Source organism: Rhamphochromis longiceps, linkage group LG15, assembly GCF_057381845.1.
Source record: "Rhamphochromis longiceps isolate RC_006_pf linkage group LG15, R_longiceps_female_GT1.1, whole genome shotgun sequence".
Taxonomy (NCBI): domain Eukaryota; kingdom Metazoa; phylum Chordata; class Actinopteri; order Cichliformes; family Cichlidae; genus Rhamphochromis; species Rhamphochromis longiceps.
Window position 1 is genome coordinate 41,901,695 of NC_140571.1, and position 16,156 is coordinate 41,917,850.

Consider the following 16,156-nt stretch of genomic DNA (forward strand, 5'->3'; position numbering starts at 1 on the left):
CTCCACTGACAGCACACAAGATGTGGGCAATAGCAAACCCGGGGTTATGATTTAGAATGTCACAAAGAGTTGTTTTACATAAAGGGGAGGAGGGGTGATTATAGTTACACTGAGTCCTATAGCCAAGGGGATCCACAGTCTCTTGTTTGATTACAGTCTGACTGTGAAACAAGGCGTATTAAAAGAATTATTACTCAGACATCACAATGGTCCCCCATCACTCCCTGACACACGCCTTTGAGGAGATTTATTTCACACAGGCGTGATTATTGTGTCTATGGGAGTCTGTGTTTCTCTAATCTGCGGGTTTGCATGGATTTCTGCGTTTTGCAGCTCCCGTGCTCACACATGCACACGCAGCCGCTTGGGTGTGCATCTCCGTGCGCTCGTGCACGTGCATGTGACTGCCCCAAAATAGATACCCTCTCCTGTGCACAGCGTTGCATATCAGTCTGCCTGGCACACTTTGAGTTAACGCTTGAAATTTGAGGCACGTACGGTTCAGAAAGCTGCAAGGAAAAAAAAAAGAAAACAGGCGGCAGTCTGGCAGCTGCTAAGTCTGTTCTCCATACATTTTGTGTGTGAGAGTGTATATGAATGTGTAAATGTGTATATGTATGTCTCTGCTTCCTTCAAAGTGTGTGTGTGTGTGTGTGTGTGTGTGTGTTGCCTCCAGTGCTGCTGTGTGAAACAGAAACACTGGAGACAACAGAAAATAACATAATCCAACTATTAGGTTCCCTAAGACATAGATGTGTACTGTACACACCTCACAAGGACATGACTCATGGGAAATTATATGAATTTTCACTCGCCTTTCTTAATATTTACTGCTGATACACAAGCAATCATACACTGTGTTCCCTCCACAGCTACAAACGTGGCGTAGAGTGAAAGATGTGTAATCCAATTTCCTTTGTGTATTATTGTTATTATTGGTAGATATCAAAATGCATCACAAACATATTATAAATCATCACGCTGTTTCGTACTCAAGAACAGCTCCATTTCCATATGAACTTCGATGCAAGGCGGGACCCGGAGACAACGAGCGCCGTGCGCGCTGGAAACAGGGACGCATCAGCAGTATTAGCACAGAGAATTATTTACAGTTTTTCTCACACTTCAGCGCCTTATTTCAATTAGCCTGCGCTCAGTGTCGAGCGGCTCTAAAGCCGATGGGTTGTTCGTTGGTCCCCTTCCCAAAAGCCTATCACGGGTCGCTATTGATGGCAGAAACAGGCCTGGATCTGTTTTGTGGTTTCATGGGCTCGTTAACTTTTTCCCCTTTCATGGGCGTGTGATTACCACAAGCCTTTCACTGTAGCACAAAAAGGTTGTTTTTTTCCCTCTCTCAAAAATGGTACAGTAGGTACAAGCGGTACAGTAAATCTCTTAAGCAGCTTCACTTCCCATCATGTGATTATTCCATGACAAAGCAGGGGATAGAGGAGGTGATAAGTGACATCCAATAGTTATTTTAGCTTTTAATGTGGCAAATTAGCTGAAACGAATGCTAAACCACTTTCCCTTCCCTCACAAGATAAACAGCACCTGATAATGTGTATGAAACATTACCCTGATGAACAACCATGCGGTGCCTACTGAAAGTGAAGCCATTAAACATAATATAAAAGACACACACGCTGTCGGTTTTCATTTGTCACCTCGCCGTGAATACCGAGTCCTGGTAAAGTCTCATCTGGCCTCTGTGTGTGTGTGTGTGTGTGTGTGTGTGTGTGTGTGTGTGTGTGTGTGTGTGTGTGTGTGTGTGTGTGTTGCGTCCATGCATATGCTTTGCACTGGCTCAAAACTTGACATGCTCTTCTCCTCGATTTCCCATCTTATTGTCTGTCATCAATCCGAGGCCTGTAACCCCTGTGGTAATAACCGAACCACCGGGATACATTCAAGTGCAACAATGTGTGGGTGTTGAATCTCACAAAGAGGTTATGAATAAGTCTGCCCTGACTAGTGGCAGTGCTTTGGAGAATATCACTCTGTGCGCTCCCACTGTATGACAGCTAATTGAAGCTTCCCCTTGGGCTGAGTGCAGCACAGACATAATAATCAAGGATCCTGTCCTGGATTCGATATATAGCCCGAACGTGGGATTTGCTTCTTTTGTCATAATCAAAGGAACGTCGCACAGGGAAAGTTCAGGAGTGTCAAGGCATGTGTTGCCACAATGGAAAACAGAACTATTTGCTTAATGTTATGAATCTGAAAAGGTCTGGAAAGGCCTGCTGCAGCACCGCCAACAGATCGATAGCCATCCCTCACTCGGCTCTGCTTGCTCTGCTTATAAAAACCATCCACTTAGACATCTCTGTGAAGAAGTGACTACCTGAGAAGAGTGTCCATTTTAATGCCTTTGGGTTAATTCCTCCTAGCGTTCATTGGATTAAATTAAACCAGTCTATGGCATAACGGTAATGAGATTATTGTGTTTCTGGTAGGATTACGGGATGACAAGCTACGTACACGGGAGCAGCAGTGGTCAGAGGGGCTGCATTGTTTATGCACGGATCTCTGTGGGAAGTGTAGCCTACATCCACATTAGCCTCGTTTTCACACTGGAAAGCGGATTAGTTTGCATCATAAACATGACATGAAACCTCCAAACTGGATTAATTGAGCCATTTTAAATAATGCGTTTTCTTCCCAGTACTGCTCATTAACGAAGCTCTGATGGCGTCCAATCAGAGCAGCAAGAGTTTTATTGGGGGGTTTTTCGTAGCTAACTGATTCTTTGGTTTTTTTCAATCCACCCCGCAACCCTTTCCGTAAGCCACAGGGTCGTCCCTCTCAAACGGAAACCCCTCAGTTCAAGCTCTATATCAACAAGAGTCCAACATTAATTATATTCCCAGCTTTGCTGTTGACAGCAGGCACCATCAGAGAATAAAAAGATTGCGGTCGTTTTAACTAGCGCGTAAACCCCAACATCACAGCAATTTTTTTTTGTTTTTGCATGTAGTCCTGTTGAATGAGAGTATAGACAAGATACAGTTGTTAGTTGACATGCAAAAGGAATGTGCTTGGATTACAGCAGATGCCTCTTTGATTTATTGGCTGTAGTGGTGAGCCCTTTATCTCGAATCACGCTGCCGAACAGCAATTTATTTTCATTTCATTTCTGTCTGGATCCTAAACCTCCCACCCACAGAGACTGGGATTTTTAGCCTTATCATCTTTCATACTTTGGAAATGAGAAACCCATAAAGGGGCCCCACAGTTTCTTGGGAGCCTTGTGGAAGTTTGCCAAGCAACTCTGACCCAGACATTTATGAAGAAACAACGATAATCATTTTAACACTGCGTTGACACACATTCGTTTCCTTTAGACCGAGCCGCAGCATTGATTGCCACAGCTTGTAAAGTCAACCAGGAATCTGCAAAGCTTGCTTTCACGTCTCTGATTCTTCTCAGTGAGTCTTAAAAAAGAGAAAGAAAGAAAAAAAAAAAGGGCTATAGCAATAAAAGGATATTGGTGCAGAATAGAGACAAACATTTCTCCCAGCCAGCTAAATGCTGGTGCTGAAAGGACACTAAGCACAGGTTGTCTCTCAACTGCTGTGACAGGCTGTGCAGCCAAGAATTTCACTGTGTTGAGTAAAAGGATACAGGTAGGGGAGAAGGGACAAGAGAAGGGGGGATGCTGAGGTGAAGCCAGCCGACCAGCCAGCCAAATCTGCCTTCAGCTCAGTGTCAAAACAGCCAGTCAGCTGTGTACACCTTCATGTCACCTGCTTGTGCGTGTGTTTGTGTGTATGCCGTCCTATAGCCTCCCTCAACAGGAGGGAGCACAGAGAGTCATCTCCTCTGGTCAATAGAGCCTAATTCTCCACAGGTGGCAGCCAGCCTCAAAGACGATTCCCTTCAGCTCCACTGTGCTGAAGCTTCTGATCCACACGATGGGGCCTTTGGTGATGGAAGAATTGGTGTGTGTGTGTGTGTGTGTGAGGGTTGAGTCAGATAAGAGGCGATAGATATGGAGCCAGGGGTTCACCAGAACGCCGAAAATGTCTTCTTATTGACCCCACTCTTATTGAATTTTCCCATCGTCGCCCTCTGTTTCTCCGCTTCTCTTGCCTCACCCCTTCCACCTCAGATTATCTCCTCGTTCTCACTTTCTGCCTCGTCTCTACCTTCACCTGTTATTTCACAAGGTGTTGCAGCACCGACAGCAACTGTGCTCAACCCCGGCAGTGTAACAGCACCTCTTCGCATTTTCTGCATGCTCTATAGGCAGCCTAATGGAGGAAATCAAAGTACTCAAATGCGATTAGATCGCATAACGTTCAGAGCTCCTTTTGATTGATTCGGCTTTTTTCTGTTAAATTCAACCAACAAATATGTTTTTTTCCGAGGTGGTTGTTCTGCTTTCTTTTTGCACTTGCAGATTTATATCAAATAGTCAGTGTTTATCAACATTTCATCTATAAAGCTCCCTTATGTTCAACTTTTATGAAACGTAATTACAGCGTTACTCTCACTCCTCCGGTGTATCACATGAAAAATGTCTTCATAGTTTTTCCTTAGTGGCTCATGTTAAATGTAAGGACTGCACTATTTTTCTCCTTTCCTGGGACTGAAACATATTGTTTTTGCCCGGGGCATTGGAAGAGTTACTGCACACCTGTTTTATCAGAGTATGAGTTGTAGGGAGAAACAACTGTAAAATGAATGTTCTGGCACCATGGCTGCACATACAGGTTCCGTGTTGCTCTAGTGAAATTTAATCAGCCATGCCACAAAATCTTCCAGGCAAGAATGATTGCCAGGCAGGAGGATGTTACTGTAATTATTGTCTTGTTCGCTTCAGACTGAGTGCCTTGGATAAGCCATAGTCAACGGGAAAGCAAATACGCTTGTTGCACAAAGCACTTAGTGGCAATTTACACAACAGGGTACTTGGATGTATAAGCATTACAGCGTCGAACGTGTTGAGGAAAAAAATGGGAATGTTGCTTACAGGGGGCGCCGTTAAGGTTTAGTTGTACATGAAGACTTCTGCCCACCAGAAGGTCAAGCTTTGAAAAGCTGCCAGGTTGAATATTCTTAGCAAATCCTCGGTATTATGTGTTTTGCACAACAGGGGTGCCACACTAATGAGCTGACCTCACACAGCAACCGCAGGTCAACTTACCATTTGGTTATTATTTTTATTCACAGCACTGCATCGTGTTTTCGGAGGCTGAGAAACACTAAATGTATCCCAGTGAGATCCAGACTCGTCGTGTTCTCCCCCAACCCCATCCAACCCAGCGCAGATCACACAGCGGCGCTCCACCCAAATATTGACTTCTGTTTTTTTTCTCCCGTTGCACAGCACCGCCGTTTTCAGAAGTCACCACGACTCCGCCTACAAAAACGACAACCACCACAACAACAACCACGGTGCACTGGGGTGTGGACAACAATACCACCACAACAGGGTACAAGGAGCGCAGCAGGGGAGCGCCCAGGCCACGTCCTGTAATCCCACAGACTCCTTCCCCTCCGCCCCTGGAGTCTTTCCCTTTACCTGAACGCTTCTGCAAGGCAATTGAGAAAAGAGACATAATGTGGCCTCAGACCCAGAGGGGCATGCTTGTTGAGCGACCTTGTCCCAAGGGAACACGAGGTAAACAGGGCCGTCTTTCCTTCTCTCTCTCTCATCTCAGGGCCGACTGCTCGCTGCGTTCAATATGACCCGACAGCTCTCGAGAGAACATCCCCGTGTTTGTTAGATATTCCTTTTTTCTCTAATTATAAAAGATTTAACTTAAAGGAATCAGCAGTGGCTGTTAGCGTAAGCAGTCTCTGACTGACTGAGGCTCAGCTGTTTGTGTGTTCCTCATTTGATTGTATATGAACTCATGTCACTTTGTAGCAATAACAGGCTAACAAAATTAGTTTTCTGTACATTGTCTCGATAGACAAAGTGGGGAAAACTAAGAAGAAACATCTGCTCAGGCTTATGTTGTCATGTGCACAAAAATGTTTTGGATTCATATATGTTCTACATATAAATACTCAATTTGCATGATTGTGTTGCTTGTGTGCAATTTCTTCCTTTGATCTCTGTTTCTGCCTTTGTTGTTCAGCGAGCAGCCTCATAAAAAATATGTATTTGATTTGAGTTGACTGTTCAACTTGACTGTTCTCTTCTTGTTTGTTTTCTTGGTTTTTTTCTGTCAGGCACAGCATCTTATTTATGTGTCCTTTCCACCGGGGACTGGCACCCAAAGGGCCCTGATCTCAGCAACTGCACCTCCCACTGGGTCAACCAAGTAGCCCAGAAGGTTTGTATGAGCTCTGCCTCGCTGTTTTCCATCTAAGTGTTTTTCTTAAAATAAGGAGTAGACAAAAATAATGTGTTCCTGTAAAGGACGTCAATTGCAAAAGTAAACTATTCACTGGAAAAAAAATATAAACATGGAAGCAAATCTGGGTCAGAATCACTCGAAAGCAGGATGACAAAAAGGGCTGATGTGTCCTATATTTTTGGTTTTATAGAAGACGACTACAAAAAAAGAAAAAAGTGAAATATCGGAGTTAAAACGATCCAAATTTTGTGTTAACAAAATAAAATGACACAAACTGCATTATACAGAGGGACAGTAGGAAAGGCACCATGAAGCTGCAGTGTGTATAATTGTGTATTTACATTTTAGTGATTTTGATTTTACACTTTGGTTAGTGGTGTAGTGGTTAACACCTTCACCCAGTTTGAAACTGGGAGGTCAGAAGCTGGCCCATAAATAGGACGGTTGTATTAGGAAGAGCATCCGACATGTAATCTGTTCCAAATCCACCACGTGGACTCGTTTGCTTTGGCACCCGACTCGGAAATAAGGGACAAAAGTACCTGACATTGTGCCCTTTGATTAAAAGCCTTTTACCTTCTGTATAATCTGCACCATAGTCTTATTTTGCAAACCACTCTTTGTAGACTTGTTTTTTTCTTTTGCCTTAGCACACAATAAAAAAAGAAAAAACTGCCACTATAGCAGCTTCTGCTGTGTGAAGAAAACATTAAACCCTCTTTTCATAACCAATATTTCAAGGACTCATTCAAGTGTGATTTTTATGTTAGAAACAGAGCCGCAAAGAGCCCTCCAAGTCTGTCTTTTCGTATTCTCATTCGCATTACTCACTCTCTCCCCATGCAGATCCGCAGCGGTGAAAACGCGGCTAACTTGGCCAATGAATTAGCCAAGCACACCAAAGGACCCATCTTTGCCGGGGACGTCAGCTCCTCAGTGCGCCTGATGGAGCAGCTGGTGGACATCCTGGATGCGCAGCTGCAGGAGCTCAGACCCAGCGAGAAGGATTCTGCAGGACGGAGCTTCAACAAGGTAACCAGATCCTCCACATATTAGCAGGGTATTAAAAAATATTACCTCAAGTTTCTCCCCAGTTCCCTCTTACTGAATGACTCTGCATAACTTACATCGCTTTTATGCTTTACTGATAACTTAATACTTCTTTAATATAATAGCTGCGTTTTATTAGATTTTTTTCACCAGATTACGTCAGCAGTCTGCTTTTCTGTGCTTTTCACTTCAAGTTCAGCCGAGCTGGGAAACAAACAGAAAAGCAGTTCTGATTTTTGAGCAGATGTGTATTCAGTGTCATGAGTGTGATCCACCGGTGCCATTTGAGACTGGTCGTTTTATCAGTTGGTTTTTCCATCCAGCGCTCACCCCTTTATTATTTCTACCAATTCTTTACTCAAGCTCGTGAACTTGTGCAAATTACATGTCTCTATTTTGTATCTGTTCTTTTCCTTCTCAAACAAAAAAAGCTCCAAAAGCGAGAAAGGACATGCAGGGCATACATGAAGGTACTGAAGCAAAGCTTCTGCCCACTCTGCTTGCAGCTGCTGTCCCCTCTATTCCTGTACTACCGTACTGTATATGCCCTAGCCCAAGTTCAGCAGCATGCACCCTCTCCACTGTCGTGTACACCCTCCTCCCTGTGCTTCCTGCTTTTTTGAGTAATTGCTTCACACAAAAACACAGTTGTATTCAAAGTGCTTCCTAAGTCAAAGAGAAGTCCTCTCCAGTTACTTAGGTGGCTTCTTTTTGTAACTGTGTACGTGTCTTCTTTTTTTTCTCTCCTGTATGCATTGACAGCTATGGTGTATTTTGTTGTTTCTTCCGTTTGTCCCTGTTATTATTTTCTGTGTTTACTCAAGACTGCACGCCTACATGAATAACAGCACAACTCAAGCAGACATCCTCTTCTTACATCCCCCTCATTATTCATTTGATGAAGGATTTGCTGCTTTGTAGTGATGTATCAAAACTCTTTCTACGGATCGTTTCCTGACCATTCACAGCCTGCAAAGGGAAAATCCACAAGGGCGCAGGTTTGAGGTCATTAAATGAATGTGTTTCATAAATTAAAGGTACAAATCTATAGCTCGAGCTGGTTAATAGGGTTAGTGCAGGTCAAACGCTTTTTTTTTTCTTTCCCTTTCTTCCCCAAATGCTTTCACAGCGTTGGGTTCGCACATCAAAGTATTTTGGCTGTATATATATCCCCCCACCATCAGGGACATCAGTGTCCTCCACCTGCCACCAAAGTCACCCCCCTCAATCCATCTCTCCTTCGGGAGGGTGTTAAAATGGATCGAGCTAATTAGCCAGTCAACGGCCGTGCGCTCGTAAAGGAGGCAGGGAAACTGGAAAAAAGCAAAAAGCACATACGTAGTCATATCGCCGCCGCCGCGTCGCATCATCGTTTCGCTTTTTAAAGTCAAAACATTTCGATTTGACTTCCGAGAGGTTATGTCGATGTAAATTACAGCAGCATGAGAGAGGATCAGCGACAGGGATTGTTGAGTCATCAGTATCTGACATCTGACACAACTTCACATTAGCCCCCCCCCACACACACCCCACCCTCTCCTCCAGCCGTCGCCAGCATTGATTACCTGATTAGACGCATTGATTTTATTATTTCCTGAAGAAAAAAGATGTAAGGGAAAAAAAAACAAGGTTTGCATTCACGGGACAAACAACAGTTTAGCAAACTGCACACTTTTGGTTGACTTTTCGAGTGCCTTTGCAGGGCGGCTTAATTACTTGTTCTACAGTAAAGTGTTTGAAGAAAAGGAAAGTTGCTGCCCACTGAACTTTCCAATTAGAGAGCTTTAATTGAGATCAGCCACGGAGACTTTGGCTTTCACCAGGCCGTCTCTTAATATCCTGTTATCAGACAGACGTGATAGGCTCAGTGCACTGTGACCCAGAGCATCGACGCAACATCCTTGGAAAAGAGGCCGAGCATCGCTGAAGCGCCTCGTCTCCTCCGCTCTTTTAGCAGTTCTTCCTTCATTAACATCACATTAAAAACATTTTTTATTGTTTTTATTTTGAAATGTGTTGCAAATATATGTTTACATTACATATACACCTGAGAAACAGACGTCCTTTCAGCTTCCTCACTTTTGTCCATTTCACTCCTAACGACGTGACACTCCAGCACAGCGTTTCACTAACTCACATCAGCGTCTGCATGTCACAGCTCATCCACAGAAAATGTCACTTGTTTCCAGACACTCAAGAACCTTTGTTTTCTGTGGATTTGTTTCGGTTATCTGCTTTAATACAGGCCATCGTGGACACGGTGGATAACCTTCTGCGACCAGAGGCGCTCAAATCCTGGCAGGACATGAACAGCACCGAGCAAACTCACGCAGCCACCATGTTACTGGATACTTTGGAGGAAGGGGCCTTCGTCCTCGCCGACAACCTCATGGAACCGGCTATTGTCAAAGTCCCAGCAGATAATATAAGTGAGTAAAGCCGAGTTTGCGGTAAGCAAATGACAAGCGTCCGTGATTGATGTGCGCCTCGGCTAATTTGATTACGCTCAGTTCATTGAAAGAGTAACTCCTGTGATAGCAACACAAGGCCGCCTCATAAAAAAGGACTTTGTTTTCATAATAAGGGTTTAAACCTCGGGGGAAGTGAAAAACAAGGCGTATTAGGTTTAACAAGTCGCTTACTGACAAAGTGATGAATATCAGACAATTAAATAGACTGGATTCTCTGATTGCGCACGCTTACTTTATAAATGTGTGCGTCTAGACCTTGTAACTCTATACACTAATGTGAACATTAGCCTGCTGTGCAGGCAGAAAAAAGGACATTGTTTATCCAAAGCTCCTCTTCCTTCGCTCATTTTCTTCAGCTGATAGACCGAACGAGAGAGTCCTTTGGTTTCTCTCAGCACCGTTTTATTCATATTAGTGGGAGCACCACTGGGATGAAACGATCACTGTGTGAGTGACGCTTTTATTGCGTGGCGCACTGTCACCAACATTTAGAAATGTTTAAACAGCTCGTGTAGAAATGTCAGGAAGAAATCGTCTTCCCTTCTGCTTTTTTTCTTTTTTGTCTCTTCTGAATTGACCGATTTTCGTTTTTTTTGTTGTCGTTCTCTAACTCATCCCCTGCCTCTCTGCTCTTGGCAGTCCTGGAAGTGTATGTTCTCAGCACGGATGGCCAGGTCCAGGATTTCAAATTTCCACAGATCGGCAAAAGCGGCATCTCAATCCAGCTCTCAGCCAATACTGTTAAGCTCAACAGTCGGAATGGTGAGTTAAAAAAGCAACGATAGCGAGAGGAGCTCGGTCAAAGTTAACTCTGGTAACTCAGAGACAAACAAAAGTGATTCTTTAGCGTAGGAGAAACTGTGAAATGGATTCATTTTCAAGAGACTGAGTGCAGTTTATCTCAAAAACTCCAAAGCTCTGCGATTTTAAACCTACAAATAAGGCCATTTGTAGCAAATATATCTCACTTCTCTCATCCATGCAGATAATTGCTTGAATAATTTAAATTCAGCTACATTGAAAAAGATGCAGTCAGTTTTAGAGCTTTCTCGTCCTCTGGTCTTCTGCATATTTTGTCTTCACTTCTTTTAGGCCCCTGTTGTTTTAATTGCGTCGCTCTTTCCCTAATCTGGTGTTTCTTTAAATCTTTCGCTCCGCAGGAGTTGCCAAACTGGTTTTCATGCTCTACAAAAACCTGAGCCAGTTCCTCAGCACAGAAAACGCCACCATCAAGATGGACAATGACGCCTACGCCCGCAACGTCTCGGTAGCCGTCAACTCGGACATCATCGCCGCCTCAATCAACAAAGAGTCTAGCCGCGTGTTCATTAATGACCCCGTGATTTTTACCCTGGAGCACATTGATGTAAGTCCGCCTGCAGGAACAAATGGACGGGCCATATTAAAAACACCAGGAGGGAAGATCTAGAGTAGACGGAGATGTGCAATTTGAATTGTAAATGTCTGGCTAGGTCAGTCGGCAGTTTATTTAAGTCATTGAACATCAAATTAAAGGAGTCTTTAGAACCTAAGTGAATTCTTAATGAAAACTAATTCTTTAATCAACATTGGGATATAAATGATACCCATTTTCTTTTATAGTGAGGGAAATTAACTCCTAGATTAGCCCTACAATCTAGGATGAAATTACTGGAGCACCAATTATCTTTCGTCTTTTAAAGTTGTCACTAGAGTTCCCAGAGGGCCGCGCGTGACTCCATTCTTTATCAGAGAAATTGTGCAATTCCAAAGACATGCCGTCAAACAATTATGCTTCTCTGTTATTAAGGCCTCGTATACGCGACCATGCTTCGGTTGATTTGGCAAGCATGTGCCAAATGAGATACAACATATGAATTGCTTCATAAGAGCTGTGAAGTGAAAAATCCTCATCCATATCAGTGCAGAAAAATACTTTCTGTGAGTGGGGGGTAAATGGCCTCTGTGTTCTACATGTGCTTCAATTTCAGGAAGTCAATTATTTGGACACTTAACCATATCTCTTGTTATCTGCAGATGGAGCACTACTTCAACTCCAATTGCTCCTTCTGGAATTACTCTGAGAGAAGCATGATGGGCTACTGGTCCACCCAAGGCTGCAAACTCCTGGACTCCAATAAAACACACACCACCTGCTCATGCAGCCATCTCACCAACTTTGCCATCCTCATGGCACACCGTGAAACCTCGGTATGTCCAGTCTTCTTTCGTGCCCACCCGTAGCATTGGAGGATTTTTGATTAAATCAAGATCAGACCCTTAACATTTTAGTTTCTAGGCTTGAATATTAAAGCAGCTAAAGATTGCAGCTATCACGGTGCAGTTTAATGAGTCGATCTGTGCGTACTGGGTTGTTTTTGCCAGACTTTTTTCATCTTTCAGCTTGATTTGAGTGCATCTTCTCCAACACGTAATGCTAATTTTACACCCAGAAGCAAACGATAATGAAATACCCACAATTATTGAAAGAGAAAGATTTTTTTAATCAATATCATCACCATGGGCGCCCGCAGATATGTCATGGGATAGGGATGTAGTCCCAAAATATGAAATTGGTTACTCTGTGTCCTTTTGTTGCTCCTGATTTATCTCATTATGCTGGAATGTAAATGTAAGCAGTCATTTCTTCGTTTTAGTCCTCAATTATCAAATCTAAAAGGGGAGGCTACCATTATTTCCCTCAGAGCTTCACACGACCCTCTTTGTCATTTCGCCCTTTCGCTTCAGGCCAGCAGTGAAGTGCACGAGCTGCTCCTGACCGTCATCACTCGCGTCGGCATCGTGGTGTCCCTCGTCTGCCTCATGATCAGCATCTTCACCTTCTGTTTCTTCCGGGGCCTGCAGAGCGATCGCAACACCATCCACAAGAACTTGTGCATTAATCTCTTCATTGCAGAGTTAATATTCCTAATTGGTATCGATATGACGGAACCCAGGGTAAGCCGGAATTATTTCACCCTATTGATTTGGTTTTGATTCATCCTCTCTCTCCTTATCGCCTCTCAGCCCTCACACAAAAGACCCTTCCAGAGTAAAATGGATAAGACTTTAAGCATTGTTTGTTTCTAGCCTTCCCCACTTGTCCCTGACATGACACGAGTGGAACAGCACCATTAATATAGCTTACTAAAGGGACATGTCTTCCGCTTGATGGGTCTTTTTCCCTCTTTCCTTTGAAGCTGCAGCGACGATTGCTGAGCAACGGCAGCTTTTTTCTGTCTTTTTTCACAGCTCCAAATAATTAAATCTCCTAACTCTAACCGCACAATACTAATGGCATTTAAATTTGTACTGTGCTGATGGAAAGCTAAACCTGTGCTTAGTCAGAGCCCATGTGGTGAATGAATATTCATTGTTTTTCTCTGCTGTTGAACGAGACGCCCTGAAACGACGATCTTTTCAGGGAGCTTCAATAAAAGATGGGGTACACGATGTACAATTTTCACTAAAAAAACAGCAACAACAACAAAAGTCAGATGGAAACGACACGTGTCATCTTGATGTCGAAAGATTATTTAATAAATTTCACTGTGTCTCCTTTGCATCTTGTTCTTTGATTGTCTGAATCTGTTGTTCTTCTGTCGTTCTCAGATTGGCTGTGCCATCATTGCGGGGATCCTGCACTTCTTCTTCCTAGCTTCCTTCTCCTGGATGTGTCTTGAGGGAGTCCAGCTGTACCTCATGCTTGTAGAAGTCTTTGAGAGCGAATACTCGCGGAAAAAGTATTACTACGTGTCTGGTTACCTCTTCCCTGCCATCGTTGTCGGCGTCTCAGCAGCTATTGACTACAGGAGCTACGGGACCAAGAAAGCGTGAGTGCAGCTTCTTTTTTTCTCTCTCTCTGAAAACATTCTTGGAAATGCAGAGCAGACATGCTGGATGCTGCACTGTGTGGGCTTACCTGCTGTGGCTGCGTGTGGCAGATTTTGAAAAGAAATCCGCTCGTCATTTCTTCCAGCACCTTATGTGCATCCCTGGAGACTACACCAAAACATTTGAGCGCCTTTTGCCAGGGATGGGCAGCTGTTCAATTTTTTATGTCATTTGAAAGTGGCTGACAGACTCAACACTGTGGTTTCAGGGGAGGCTGCAGCTACATTAATGCCTTTCTGTTCAAAGACCCTCCTGTGACCTCTTGTTTGTAAATGCTGTCTTAAAGAGGAGAGCGCAGTGCAGGGGAAAAAAGCCTTTTACATAGATTAATGGCTATATCACAGCTAAGACGACGCTATTAAGAGGGGCTGCTCGGTTTGCTTCTTCTCCTGTTGTGTCCGGCCGTCTTCCTGCTCGTTTTGTGAAAGAGCTTTGAGTTAAACACTGATAATAAAAGACATCAGCCCAAGTAACCAAAAATGATTTCTTTCCATTTTTAGCCACAGGAGCACGATGTCGTTTTTGTGGTGTTCACTGCCTGGAGCTGATTTGTGTGTTTCTCTGACATAGGTGCTGGCTAAGTGTGGATAATCATTTCATATGGAGTTTTATAGGACCTGTCACCTGTATCATCATGGTAAGCTGTTTTCTTTTCTTTGAATACTCATACTGACAGAGTGAGGAAGGGACCAAGAGGGTGAGATGAAAGAGATGCAGGAGGAAGATAAAGGGAGCAAGATGGTTGAACTGAAGGGAAAAGTCAGCAGGGTTTTTGCTCCAAGCCTTCCCGGTGATGACAGGTTAATTTTGCGCCACAGACAGATTACGAGGCGTCCGACGTTCCCCTCTGCCTCTCACTGCCTGACAAGCATCAGCCTTGATAGTGTACTTTAACCTCACTTTTACACAATTTCAGGAAGTCTCATATCACAGATATTACCTGATGACCTTCAAAGGTATGTGATGAGGGAAAAAATTATGTTAACAATTGGCTGAAATGGTCCATTTTACAGCACACGTTGCAAGCCGGGGTAATGTTCATAGCTCTTTTTTGTATTTGTCTGCCTGTAAATAGCGCACGACTTTGTCAGGAAGACGGAGAGCAAAGGCATCCCTTCTGTTTGGTCAGGGTCCGCCAAGGGTGAAGGACATATAGCATATAATATTGACATATGTCCCATTGAGGCATGCAATTATTTACTGGTCATGACATTATTATCTCTCGCTCCATCAGAGAGGCTCAGAAGAATAAGACCTTCGGGAGTCTTACTTCCCTGCGCAGGACCAAAAAAAAGAAATAGCAGGTGGTGTGCCTCACATATATCCTCTCAGCTTCCCACATCATGTATTGCTTTGCCCTCGTGCACACCGAGGGATAAGGAAGCTCTGCAGGCTCGTCTTGCTGCTGTGTAGGGAGGATGGGTGGTATTTGTTCAGTACTGTGTTCATTATCCAAGCTAATGGTTGGTACTGTGTCTACAGATGCAGTGACCTCTGCTGAACATCAAGCTGACACTGAAAATATACTAGAGAAAAGGGTCAGCCGTGTCAAATTCCATCGAGTCCCTGCACACTATTGGCAGACTGCTCCGAGTTTTCAAAGTAAAGATGCAGTGGCCGTACTCTTTGTCTGTGTGGCAGCAGAATAAGTAAAAGGCAAATCTGCACACTGGATTGCATTTCACAGCTTTCTCACAAACAGGCGTTGGCTTAGGAATGGAAGAAATGGTGCTCACTGGAAAAGGGTCTGCGCTGGATTGAAATGTCTCGGAGTAAATGCTGAAATGACTTTTTCTTGTTTTCAGTGATTTTCCTGTCTTTTTTCTTTCCTCCTCTCTGCCTCCCTGCTTTGAATGTGTGAGCTTATAATTGAGGAAAAGCTAACATTGTATTAAAGCAAACATACATTTCTCCCTGTCTCAGCAAATGCTCTGTCAGCCACACTGGAATATGTTTCCTTTCCCTAAATTGGACCCTCATTGTTTTCCAATCGAGTGTTGCTCTCATAATGATTTGCATGAAAAATATTTCTGCAGTGGAAATGATGATCGGGATCCCGGTGGTGATGACCGCAGAGATAGAATCATGACCCTGTGAGGAGCTAATGTATTGTAGCAGAGCTAATATGTGACAGGAATGAGGTTTTGCTGCACTGGGCCGGGCCTCGCCAACCCGTTCTCACTCCCAAAGCGTAACATTTTACGCTAGGTGACAAATCGTCACCATATTACGTTTTCGGCTACCCACCACGTTCCTAAATGACGACCTCGGAAAAAGAGGAAATATGAGAACCGTCTGGACTGAACCTACACATGTTCGCTCTTTTTCTTCAAATCGCTTAGAAACACGCTATTTAACATCATTAAAGACCTGGTTAAGGTCAGGAATAAGGTTATGGTCAGGGCTAGGGATAAGGTTAGGTTTAGGGCTGGAATACAGGTCTGGAAC

General features: G+C 43.7%; 1 protein-coding gene across 14 annotated transcripts in view; it reads left to right on the plus strand.

Moving 5' to 3' along the window:
- Positions 1–16,156, plus strand: part of adgrl2a (adhesion G protein-coupled receptor L2a) — a 90,969-nt gene that overhangs the window by 62,400 nt on the left and 12,413 nt on the right. For 10 of the 14 annotated variants that reach the window (XM_085382256.1, XM_085382257.1, XM_085382258.1 and 7 more), the window contains 11 exons: positions 5,336–5,629; positions 6,187–6,290; positions 7,161–7,346; positions 7,796–7,834; positions 9,610–9,793; positions 10,475–10,597; positions 10,996–11,201; positions 11,852–12,025; positions 12,563–12,772; positions 13,427–13,647; positions 14,279–14,345. In XM_085382256.1, coding sequence (XP_085238382.1) covers positions 5,336–5,629; positions 6,187–6,290; positions 7,161–7,346; positions 7,796–7,834; positions 9,610–9,793; positions 10,475–10,597; positions 10,996–11,201; positions 11,852–12,025; positions 12,563–12,772; positions 13,427–13,647; positions 14,279–14,345 — 1,808 coding nt within the window. The remainder of the gene's footprint in view (positions 1–5,335; positions 5,630–6,186; positions 6,291–7,160; positions 7,347–7,795; positions 7,835–9,609; positions 9,794–10,474; positions 10,598–10,995; positions 11,202–11,851; positions 12,026–12,562; positions 12,773–13,426; positions 13,648–14,278; positions 14,346–16,156) is intronic. The other 4 variants (XM_085382250.1, XM_085382251.1, XM_085382255.1 and 1 more) reach the window with 1 other exon arrangement.